General features: G+C 37.5%; 1 protein-coding gene and 1 non-coding gene across 4 annotated transcripts in view; one reads left to right on the forward strand and one right to left on the reverse strand.

Annotated features, from left to right (window-relative positions):
* The window catches only part of Ankrd28 (ankyrin repeat domain 28), a 139,380-nt gene that overhangs the window by 62,667 nt on the left and 63,606 nt on the right, over positions 1 to 13,107 (reverse strand). For all 3 annotated transcript variants that reach the window (XR_012912091.1, XM_075988794.1, XM_075988793.1), the window contains exon 3: positions 4,714 to 4,792. Coding sequence is in view for 2 of the 3 variants with exons in the window: in XM_075988794.1 (XP_075844909.1) it covers positions 4,714 to 4,792 (79 nt within the window). In the remaining variant the exon portion in view is untranslated. The remainder of the gene's footprint in view (positions 1 to 4,713; positions 4,793 to 13,107) is intronic.
* Trnastop-uca (transfer RNA opal suppressor (anticodon UCA)) lies at positions 6,250 to 6,336 on the forward strand. Its single transcript has one exon. It is a non-coding gene; the product is annotated as a tRNA-Sec (tRNA).

Genomic DNA, 13,107 nt, shown 5'->3' on the forward strand with positions numbered 1-13,107 from the left:
AAAGGCAGGGGGGGCAGAACTCATCCCATGTTTGCAGCTCTCCCTGGCAGTGTCATGCACAAGGTGCTGGCTCTGGAGTCATGAAGGATACATGGAAGATAAACTTCCTCTGCAGTTGAAGAGAGTCACTGAGGCTAGGTATGGCTGGGATCGGGGGTCCCTGCATGGAGGCCTGAAGAGGCCATTGTCTGAAGTTGTGAAAGGTAAACTCTGGTTTGTGTTGGTGACCCCCATGATGGTGGTGGAGTTAATCTTGCAGGCAGTAAAGCTTGAGGGACAGTGCCATCTAAGCACTTTGACATCAGACAAGAAGTTACAGAATCTGGAGTTTGCTCTGCTGGTTTTGGTCTTACTTTGGTCTACTGTTTCCCCACTATGACTCTATTTCTTCCTTTTAGAATGAATAGTAATGTGTATCTTGTATCATTGTATGTTGGAAGGATGCATTTGCTTTTTTGATTTTACAGGGGGTTACAGCTGAGAGACAGTCTTGAATCTCAGAAGAAATTTTAAAACAATGTTGAGTCTGCAAAAGACTATGGAGAGTTTCAAATTAGACTAAATGTATTTACTTGCATTATGAGATGGTCAGAAGCCTATGTTGGCCAACAAGTGGAATGTGGTGGTTCAAATGAGATGTCCTCCATAAGTTTTGAGCATATGAATCCTTGATCCCCAGTTATTTGGGAAAGGCTTCAGGTGTGGCCTTGTTGGAAAAAGTGTGTCAATGAAGATTGGCTCTAAGGTTTTAAAAGCCAAGTGTGGTTTCCAGTGCTTGCGCTCGCTTGCTCGCTCTTTCTCTCTCCTTCCTGCTCCAGCCTCCATGGCTGACTCTTGCTCTCATGCTGTGTCTGTCCTTATGCACTTTACTGGAACCAGAAGCCCCAAATAAACACTACTGGCTTTTATTACAGAACAACAACAATAATAAAACTAACACTATCATAAACCAAAATATTAAAAAATTCTACATATTATGGGAAAATGTGTACCCAATGAGGATGGACACTGACTCAAGTGAAGTTTCTTCAGTTACAGGAAAGGCTGCTAAATTCTCTAAAAAGCACATTTTGTACAAGTGTTAACGTGTTCCTTTCTCTCGGCTATGTATATTCTAAAGTCCCAAACACTCTTTCATATGATCTGGAGCTGTTACCTCTCCACAGAAAACACTGTGCTAAGAGATTAAGCAGACAATGTGGTTAATTTACACTAGTGGTGATGAGGGAGGGTAACAGCCAGTCAGCAATAGATCACTTAATAAGTCTATGGACTTGAGGGAAAAGAGCTACTTTAAGTTCAACAGTATATTCAATAAGAGACTATGCTGATAAAAAACAAAGTACACATGGTTTAAATAAACTCACTTGAAACTGTTTAGTTATTACACATCCTTTGATTTGTTAGTGCTTTGTCAGTCATGAATTATAGGACTGTTTGGAATTTGTTCAGTGTCTAGGGACCAGACTCAGAAGGTGTTAGGCTTTAAGTCTATTTCCTGATTCAGTAATAATGTCAAATGAGAATGCCCCTGGTGCCATTTATACATGATATGGTTTCTTTAAGGGAACAAAGTCCTTACTGGAACTATTCACTTTTAACTAAATGGGGAAGGGAGCCCTCCATAATAGATAATATAAAACAGTGTGTATATTAAAATAAAAATGAACACAATTCTTAAAAACAACCTACAAGTTATCAAAGTCTTAGACATTAAAATAAACAGAACTGTGCTGCTTCTTACATAGCTAGTTTTATTATTTTATCTTTTCATGTATGCTATGTATGTGTCTGAATGATGTGTGTCTAAGTCAGAAGACAACTGCAGGTTCTTGTACTTTCCTTCCACTGTGTTTTGCAACAGGGTTACCTTTGTTGTTTACCATTATATATTGAAGCTTTTAAAGACTCTCCTGTCTCTGTCTTCCATCTCACTTGGCCACACTGTATTGTTTTAATAAAATGCTGATTGGCCAGTAGTAGCCAGGTAGGTAGTTAAGTGGGGTGACCAGGCAGGAAGTAGAGGTGGGACAACAAGAACAGGAGAATTCTGGGAAGAGGAAAGACTCAGTCTGCAGGCATCACCCAGACGCAGAGGAAGCAAGATGAAACCACCTCACTGATAAAGGTACTAAGCCACATTGCTAACACAGACAAGAATTATGGACTAATTTAAGATGTAATAAAGAGTTAATAAGAAGCCTGTGTTACTAGGCCAACTAGTTTATAATTAATGTAGACCTCTGTGTATTTCTTTGGGACTGAACGGTTGCGGGACAGAAACATCAGTCAACACGCTGGGATTAGGAACGTGCCAGCACGCCTGGTATCACACGGGCATACTGGGATTAGGAAGGTGCCACTATGCCTGGTCTCACATGGGTACACTGGGATTAGGGACGTGCCATCACGCCTGGTCTCACATGGGTACACTGGGATTAGGAAGGTGCCATCACGCCTGGTCTCACATGGGTACACTGGGATTAGGGACGTGCCATCACGCCTGGTCTCACATGGGTACACTGGGATTAGGAAGGTGCCATCACGCCTGGTCTCACATGGGTACACTGGGATTAGGAATGTGCCACCACGCCTGGTCTCACAGAGGTTCTGAGGATCTGAGTTCAGGTCTCGATGCCTATGTGACAGCACTTTGCTCACTGAGTCATCTCTCGAGCCCTAGCACAGCTATTTCTAAACATTTAAAAAAATGGTTTTTCAACAATTTTGTGACAAAACTTCCCTGTATTAAATTTTGACTCATCAACATATTCTATTAAAAATCTGCCTTAGTTAAGAGGAAAAGGTTATTTTTTTTCAACTTCTTGTTCTTAACTTCAGTAAGTTTTAGCTGAAAACTAATGACTAAACAGAGATAAAATAATTCATAAAGAAATTAACAATATCAGATAGGTCCACACCATATTTAATTCTGTATAACCATAAAATTTATTATAAAAGCCAGATTTAAAAATTCTAAGTATATGTATAATGGTATTTTTTGAAATTGTGTGTTTTATAATTTATTATTTTTATTTTATGGACATAGGTGTTTTGTGTGCATGTATGTCTGTGTGAGGGTGTCAGATCCTCTGGAATTGAAGTTACGGACAATTGTGAGCTGCCATGTAGGTGCTGGCAATTAAACCTGGGCTCTCTGGAAGAGCAACCAATGCTCACAACTACTGAGCCATCTCTCCAGCCTTACTGTTTTTGGTTTTTGTCTTTTTTTTTTTTTTTTTTGGTTTTTCGAGACACAGTTTCTCTGTAGCTTTGGGGCCTTATCCTGGAACTAGCTCTTGTAGACCAGGCTGGCCTAAAACTCACAGAGATCCACCTGCCTCTGCCTACCGAGTTACGGAGCGATTTTTAAAGAGACTACACTACAAAATTTCTTTCCTTAGCTCATCCAGACTGAACTAAAATATCAAAAGAATGATACCACTCCATTTCATTGTTAACTTATATGCTCAACCTAGAAATGCAAGAAAAATTCAGCGTCTCATATCCTTTACAAACAAATATCAGAAAAATAATCTGTTTTAGAGGCTGGAGAGAGAGCTCAGTGATTTAGAGCATTTGCTACTCTTACAGGGTGCCTAGGTTCAATTCTCAGCACCCATACGGTGGTTCCACAACGCTTTAACTCTACTTCCAGAGAATCAGAGGCCCTTTCCTGACCTCTGTAGGTACCAGGCATAGATGTGGTGAATACACATCATGTACTCATATACAGAAAAAATTCTGGCTATAATAAACTCAGCACATAAAGCATAATTTCTAAAAAGGCATTTTAAAAAATCTTTAAAAATTTTGAAGAAAAAAAATTTATTTTCTTTTTGATGTGTGTTTTCCTATGTAGGAGTATGTGGCATACATAGGTATATGTGGTATAAATGTGCATGTGAAAACCAGAAGCCAATATTGGGCTGTCTTCCTTATAATTTTCTACCTATTTTTTAAATCAGGTCTCTCACTAAACTTAGAATTCACTGCCTTTGCTAGGCAGTCTGGCTGGCCATCAAATTCCAGATATCCACCTGTCTCTGCCTCCTCTAGTACTGGGATTACAGCTGTGTACTGCTAAACCTGCATTATGATGTGGGTTAGGAATCTAAACTTAAGTTGCATGCCTATACAATAATCACTTTACCAACTGAATCATATCCTCAGCTCTAAATAAAAGTCATTTAAAGAAATTCTGATAGTACTGCCTTAAATTTCTGTATACACCAAAACTTGTTTCTTCTCATCTAGCTTCTGGGACACTATTACCACTATTATTCTCTCCCCTTTGGAGAAGTCACCTTTGGAATGATGTAACTGTCTCCTTGTAACTATGTATTCAATGAGGTCCGTGAAAATTACAATATATAAGGCCTTTTGTAAAAGTTATCTCCTACCCATTCCTCCTTATTTACGCTTTTCATTTTTCCATAACAGATTTTTTTTTAAAAAAGCAAACTGAACATTACTTGTATTTATCAGAGTAGAAGAAAGTCTATAAGGATAGCAATTTTTGTTCTACTTCTTAAAGTACTTTAAGCACCTACATCAGATTATATGATCAGAATCTGTAGAATGATCAAATTGGCTTCAACTTATGAAACCAATATTAAAAAACAGGTTATATATTCAGTAGGCAGCCAGGCTTGAGAAATAGTAATTATGACAAAACCAAACACAATGAACTCATCAGAGGAGTTGTCGTACCAGATAAAATAAGCAGTTCAATGATCTCTGCATCTCCAAGATAGGCAGCGGCATGTAAAGGAGTTCTCTTCTCGTTGTCCTGCGAAAAGATGAAATAGCATAAGATAGAGTTTAGAAGCATTAGTAACTACCAAATTATTATTTCTACAAATCTACTCCACAAGTCTCAATAACAAGATATAGGATGTTTCAACTGCTAAGATAAGAAAAAGCCTTTACAAATGTAGTTGGCTATAGCTATAAAAACATGGCATGAGGGGGCTGGAGAGATGGCTCAGCGGTTAAGAGCATTGCCTGCTCTTCCAAAGGTCCTGAGTTCAATTCCCAGCAACCACATGGTGGCTCACAACCATCTGTAATGAGGTCTGGTGCCTTCTTCTGGCCTGCAGGCATACATGCAGACAGAATACTGTATACATAATAAATAAATAAATATTTAAAAATAAATAAATAAAAGCATTTAAAAAAAAACATGGCATGAGTTGAATGGTTCGGTCCTACTTTGAAAATCTGCAATGAACCAAATTCCAAAAGGTTTTGAGGATTAACATGACACCACAAATGGAAAATTAACTTTGAAGAAATTTTGTTTCACATGTAAAATTCTAAAAGATATTATGCACATATTCTCAGCTGATGTGTATAAGGCACCTTGAGATGACAAGTCTCATGATTAAACTTGAATCTCATCCTCAAAACAATTTCCCCATACACACACACACACACCCAAAATATTTTTCAAAATCTGAAATCTCACATACTCTGATCCCAAGAATTTTAGATAAAGATATTCATCCTATATAAAGTCCATAAAAGAATAAATAAAACTTTAAAAAACACAGATGAGGAAACAGTATGTTCATACATATACATGCTTTTTCAAGACAGAGTCTCACTATGTCGAACAGGTTGGCCTCAAATTCAAAGATAACCACCTGTTCTGCCCCCAAATGTTGTTATTAAAGCCACTATATCTGGCTTGAGCAAATCTTTTTTTTTTTTCACTTTTTACTACTTTTCTTTTGCCAAAACAGTTCCACAATTTTAAAAGCTTAACACTTTAAATACAAACTTTAAATAGGTGTACTCATAGGACATAGAAATGACTTTGTGAAGTTAGAATTATCCTTTAACACTATAACAAGGTTAATCTTAGTGTTTCTATTGGTTTCTACTTTCATACTCAAAATATATACATGTCTGTTTTAATACCTAAAATGCATTTTTTCCCTAAATCTTCCTCCAGAAAGGGAAGCTACATTTAATGTACAGCTTTATAATTCTCTTCCTCCAAAGCAAGTGTACTCCAATTGATCAAGCAAGGTACAAAGTAATGTCACATTAAGGGACTTTTAATTAACAAAGTTAATACAAAATTACATTGGAATATAACTGACATGGTTGTATTTTAAAAAAACACTCATTTAGAGGTAACTATTTTGAGATTTACACTTAGTACTGTTAATGAGAGTTTTTGTAACAGATTAAGTTTTTTTCCACCATGTTCTATTTGTTGTCTATAGAAAGCAAGTTGTTGCCTGGATGATCCTCAGTGGTCTAGGGTGCAGGCTTCAAACCTGTAGCTGTTTAGCGACAGAGTGGTTCAATTCCACCTTTCGGGAGCCAAAAAAAAAAAAAAGGAAAAAAAAAAGAAAGCAAATTGTGCCAGGCTGTGGTGGCGCACGCCTTTAACTGATGCACTCAGGCAGCAGAGGCAGGAGGATCTCTATGAGTTAGAGGTAAGTCTGGTCTACAGAGTGAGTTCCAGGATAGCCAGGGCGACACAGAGAAACCTTGTGTGATAGTTTGAATGTAACTGCCTCCCTGTAAGCTCATAGGGAATGGCACTATTAGAAGGTATGGCCTTGTTGGAGTTTTAAGTCACCGTGGGGTTGGGCTTTGAGATCTCATATATGCTCAAGCTACACTCAGTGTTCCAGTTCACTTCCTATTGCCTTTGGATCAAGATGTAGAATTCTCAGCACCATGTCTGCCTGCATGCTGCCATGTCCCATCATAATGACATAATGATAATGGACTAAACCTAAACCACCCCAATTAAATGTTTTCCTTTGTAACAAGAGTTGCAATGATCATGGTGTTTCTTCAAAGCTATAGAAACCCTAAGATACCCTGCGGGGGGGGGGGGGGGGTGTTGGCAAACTGTAGCTTGTTATCTACTGTATGATGAGGTTACATCCTTAGATTACCTAAAGTTATGTTATTTATAATTAGTGTACTCCAAAATAGAGGAGTGAGTGAAAACTCACAGAACTTTCTGATCACCTTCACTTTAAAAGGTAACTGTCAAACTGGGTAAGTAAGCAAGCCTAATAGCAGTATTTGGAAGGCTGAGGCAGAAATATCATAATTAACTTCCCTGGGCTACATTATGAAGTTCCAGATCAATTTAAGCTATATAGTAAGATATTGTCTTAAAAAACAAAACAAGCCGGGCAGTGGTGGCGCATGCCTTTAATCCCAGCACTCGGGAGGCAGAGGCAGGCGGATCTCTGTGAGTTCGAGACCAGCCTGGTCTACAAGAGCTAGTTCCAGGACAGGCTCCAAAACCACAGAGAAACCCTGTCTCGAAAAACAAAAAAAAAAAAAAAACAAAAAAACAAAAAAAAAAAAACAAAACAAATGAAAACAAAACAAAAACTAGCTTACAATTGGAGTGTTTTATCACTTCCCACAGGCTAACAGGAAGATGTGAAACCAAGTCAGCTTTGAACATGCAGATGTATATCAGTATCACAGACTGTCAAACAAGATTCTAAATGATTTCATAAGAACTGAGCCACCATCTTGGAACTCTAACTTCTAGACTACTTGAAAAAATAAGCTTGTATAAAGTAGAATAATCCCCAGTCTTCATAGTTTTTTGGGAGGGTGGTGGGTTATATGTGTGAATACAAGGGTACATGAGGAAGTCAGATGTCAACTTCAGAAGTCATTTCTCAAGAGCTGTCTACTTTGTTTAGACAGGATCAATCACTGGGATCTGGGGCTTGCTCCTTAGGCTTGTCTAGTTGCCCAGTGATCTCCAGGACTGTGCCTTCCTGGTGCTGATATTATAAGACTGTACCACTACATCCAGCTTTTATGTGGCTGCTAGAACTCTGGTCCTCATATCTGTCCAGCATACCCACTGAGCTATCTCCTCAGCCTCAAGATTTTAAAATATAATGAATTTACTTGATCTTGTAGTAAGTTTCCAGTTTGAGAATCTCTAAATTACTTTAAGAAAGAACAACAAATTGGGTGGGGGGGGGGGGTTAGCAATACCATATAAAAATACTATATGGGAAATTAGTATTATAATGTTAATTTAGTTAGTAAGCTGAGAGTCCTTACATCTATGACCAGAGTTAGAAGCTAGTGCATCAGTTTTGTTATTTTAATTTTCATCACAAGAAACGGAATAGACTGAGAGAATCACACACCAAACAGTTGTTGAAAAGCTAACACAGAATATCTAACAAACATTGAAAGATAAAGATTTACTGAAAGCTGAATATTAATTTAAGACATTTTGGTACAACTTATTAAATAAGAAATTCTACTAATGTAAAGATATGATAGACCCAGTAAAAAAGAAAAACATCTCTATTGCAATGAATAAACATGACAGAAAGAACGATGACACAGAAAGTAAGTCATCTGTGTCTAAGAGATGCCTGGAATTCTATGACTCAACGCTTGGAATACTATGAAGCTATGACTCATATGAGCATAATACCCCTTTATGTAAATCAAATAAAAGGAGGGAATTAATAATGAAAGAAAAAAAAACAGACCTTATTAAATTTGATGTCCCCTAAATGGCTACTTAATGTGACACGAGAGGCTCTTCTTCAATTTTTATTTAACTAACTCACATGACTAACCAATATTCTTGGTTTCCTAGATAAAATGAATAATTAATTTTTTTGTACATGAGGTACTTTGACTCATACAGTCTTCTACTAACAAATCTACAAACAATGGGGTCTGTGTATACCAAGAGTAAAATGTGTTTGTAATTTATGTATATGTGCTCTATTTAAATTGACAAATTAGGAACAAAGAATCAAATATGTCTATGATCAACAGGCTAAATATTATTTTTAAAATTTAGTAAAGGAAAGCTATAAAACATTCAAAGAGTGCTAGAGAACTGAAGAAGAGGAGACAACTGAAGCACTAGGCTTTGGGCCTTAGTAATCATTAAAATCTCAGGAGTTTTATTCTAAGACTAGCTTTGCCCAAGAGGGTCTCACTCTGTACCACAGGCTAGCCTAGAACTCTTATGTAATATATGGAGGCTCATACTCAAGATCATCATAACTCTGTTTCCAAGGTGATAAGATTATTGGCATATGCCACCAGGCCTAGCTTAAGATGCTCATTTAAAGGCTTAATTTTTCATACCACTTAAAGAAATTAAAAATGCACTGTGGGTACAGTGCAAGGAAAATATTCCTATTACTGAGACGCACATTATTAATGAAAAACCTCGAGCTTAATTTAGGGAAATCCCTGGTAAATATATTGTTATACTGAAATGCTTAGCAATAGTCATACTTTAAACACATCAGAAAAGAAGATTACGAGTTGGACATCTACACATTGAAATACTGTGCTTAAAATTTAAATTGAGACGGAAAGGGAGAGACAGGTGAGGGTGTGTTGTAGGTCACAGGAGAATAAACACTGCATTATGGGAGTTCAAGAAGGAAAAGAAGCGGAGTTGTTGGTGCATACCTATAGTCCTAGCACTTAGGAGGATAGAGAGAGGCAGGGGATAAGGAAAAGCCATCCTTACTACATGGCAACTCTATATCAAACAACCCACAACAAAATACAGAAGGAAAGACAGAAAATATGTTTAATGAAGTAACATCTAAAACCTTCAAATTAAAGTGTAGCACAAGTAATAAAAACCCAGAGACAGATATTGGGGTTCAAGCTGAAGATCAAAAAAGCAAAGCAGGCAAGCCACTAAAGAGTTCTTACCTCTGTGAAATCTTCAGATTGGAAAGAGAGCGAGCTCCTGCCTCATTCTGCCTTATATTCTTCTATAGTGCTGGGATTAACGGCCTGCACCACCACCACCACCCAGCCTCTACGGCTAACTAGTGTGGCTGCTAAGATTAAAGGTGTGTGCCACCATTGCTTAGCCTGTATGGCTGACTAATGTGGCTAGCTCTGCACTCTGATTGTCAGGCAAGATTTATTTATTTATTTATTAAAACACAAATAAAACACTATATTAAACCCAAAATTTGAGATTTGAGAGAGAAATGGTATTCCATATAAACGTGAGCATACACATATACACTGACACATAACAATCTTCTCAAAGACAATTCTTCCTGTCTACTGTTATATGCAAATTTTAATCGAGTATGTTTTAAATGTAAAGAGCAAAATTAAAAGTTCTCATAAATACAGAATATTATCTTTGACTCAAGTTATTAAAGATTTCATGAGTTAGGGAGACTGCTCATTTGGCAAAGTGCTTACTATGCATGAGGATCTGAGTTCGATCCCCAGAACACACATAAGAAGTGCAGTTATCATGCCTGTAATTCAAATACCAGCAATGGTGAGATGGGAGGCAGAGACAGACAGATCCCTGGTTCCTGGACTAGGTAGCCTGGCCTACATGACAAGATTCAGGTCATCCAGAGACCTCATCTCAAACAAAAGGTGGAAAGCTTTTTAAAAATGCTTTCTCGAAATGCTCTTTGCAAACATACTGAATACACAATTCAGTGCTACGTGGTATTCTCAGTTATATATGTATCTTCACAATCAATCTTACAACACCTTATCCTTATACCTGAGAAGCTTTTCTCTTGAGCCAGCAGTTCTCAACTGTGGGTTATGATCCCCAAAAGGGTTGCACATCAGATATTCTATATATCAGATATTTACATTATGATTCATTAACCGCAAAAATTATAATTATAAAGTAGCAATTAGATAATGTTATGGCTGGGGGTTACCACACAATGAACTGAATTAAAGGATCACAACATTAGGAAGGCTGAGAACCACTGCCTCCTCCTTACTTCCATTATTCCTAGCCCTACCAAAATAAATAAACACACCATCTCTATGGATTTGCCTGCTTTGCTTACATATCTTTGGGGTTTGTTTATACCATAGAATTATTAGCATTCCACTTTACTGATTAATAATATTCCACTGTAGGGATATATTACATTTTTTATTCACTCAGTTGATGGAAATTTGAATTGCTTACATTTTTTTGTCTATTACTAGTAATAATGACAAGAACATTAATTTCTACAAAGAAAATCTTGTCAGGTGGTGGTGGTGCATGCATTTAATCCCAGCACCCAAGAGCAGGGGCAGGAGGATCTCTGTGAGTTCGAAGCCAGCCTGGTCTACAGAGCTAGTTCCAGGACAGTCAGAGATACACAGAGAAAAACACCCTGTCTCAAAAACCACCACCACCAAAAACAGAGATAGAGAGAAGGGGGGAAGAAGAGAATCTTTATGTGAACTTGTTTATTATTTTTAGAAGGTATATTCTTAGGAATGAAACAATACGGTAATAAATATAGCAACTCATATTTAGACTTGAACTACCAACCTGTCTTCTACAGTGACTTCTTAGCAGAGTGAACAAGGGCTCCAATATCTAGAAAGTCTTGACATCATTTGTTAATCATCTCCATCAAGCACATGTGGCACATGCCTTTAATTCCAAACTCAGGAAACAGATCTCTGAGTTCAAGGTGTTCCTAGTCTACAATAGTAAGTTACAGGCCATCTAGGGTGACACAATGAGACCCTGCCTAAACAAGCAAAAAGCAAAATCCAAGACAAACCAAAGAAAACAAAAACCACAACTCCATCAACTTCATCCCACTGTGTAGCAAATGGCATCTCAGTTGTAGTTCTGATTAGTATTTCCCTAATGGCTAATCATGTTCCGCATGTCTTTATGTGCTTATCAACCACTGTGCACTTTCTCTGGAGGTGTGTTTATTCATCATTAGCCCTTTTTTAAAAAAATTGGAATATTTGCCTTTTCATTAAGGATAAAAGAACAAATAAATATAGTATGTCCCATGTCTGTGACCAATGTGTCACATTTAGGTTTCCTATTACCATCAGGACACAAGCTATCAGTCCTGCTGTGGATTTGTTTGGATGATCTTCAATTCAAATTCAGTACTAACACTCTTTACTTGGGAGGTAGTATTAAATGACACAGTAGAGGGCTCAGTTCCTCAATACTGCCCACAATTCAGACACTAGTCACATGTTCCAAGTTGTCTTTTCTGTACTTCTAACTATAAATTATGATTCCTATAGTCTCCTTCTATCTTCCTGTGTATATGTCATTCCTCCAGGAACTCCTGTGTGTGATCACTGGTGATCACACCAATCTTCAGTCTTTCCTCTCCAGAAGCTAGAAGGTGGACAGAAAAGACCATTAATAATGCCTTAAACTTTTGAGTGATCAAATCCCACTCTTATACCCAAACCACAGAAAGATATTACTAAGAAAGTGAATTACAGAACAATCTCACTCATGAACATTGAGGCAAAAATACTAAATAAAATACTAGCTAGCAACTAACTAGCAAATTGAATCAAGAACACATCAGAATCATTATCCACCAAGACCAAGTTGGCTTCATTCCAAAGATGCAGGGATGGCTCAACATACAAAAATCTGTCAACGTAATCCACCATATAAACAAACTGAAAAATAAAAACCACATGATCATCTCATTAGATACTGAAAAAGCTTTCAACAAAATACAACATCCCCAGCTGGGCGGTGGTGGCGCACACCTTTAATCCCAGGACTCGGGAGGTAGAGGCAGGCGGATCTCTGTGAGTTCGAGATCAGCCTGGTCTACAGAGCTAGTTCCAGGACAGGCTCCAAAGCCACAGAGAAACCCTGTCTCGAAAAACCAAAAAAAAAAAAAAAACAAAAAACAAAAAACAAAAAAAACCCCCAACATCCCTTCATGATAAAGGTCTTGGAGAGAGCAGGGATACAAGGAACATACCTAAACATAATAAAGGCAATATAAAGCAATCCAACAACCAACATCAAATTAAATGGAGAGAAACTCAAAGCGATCCCACTGAAATCAGGTACAAAATAAGGTTGTCCACTCTCTCCATATCTATTCAATATAGTTCTTGAAGTCCCAGCTAGAGCAATAAGACACCAGAAGGAGATCAAGGGGATACAAATAGGAAAAGAAGTAGTCAAACTATCACTACTTGCTGATGATATGACAGTTTATATAAGCGATCCCAAAAATTCTACCAAGGAACTTCTACAACTCATAAACATTTCAGTAATGTAGCAGGAAACAAGATAAACTAAAAAAAAAAAAACCAAAAAACAAAAAC

Source organism: Microtus pennsylvanicus, chromosome 10 (assembly GCF_037038515.1).
Source record: "Microtus pennsylvanicus isolate mMicPen1 chromosome 10, mMicPen1.hap1, whole genome shotgun sequence".
Classification (NCBI taxonomy): Eukaryota; Metazoa; Chordata; class Mammalia; order Rodentia; family Cricetidae; genus Microtus; species Microtus pennsylvanicus.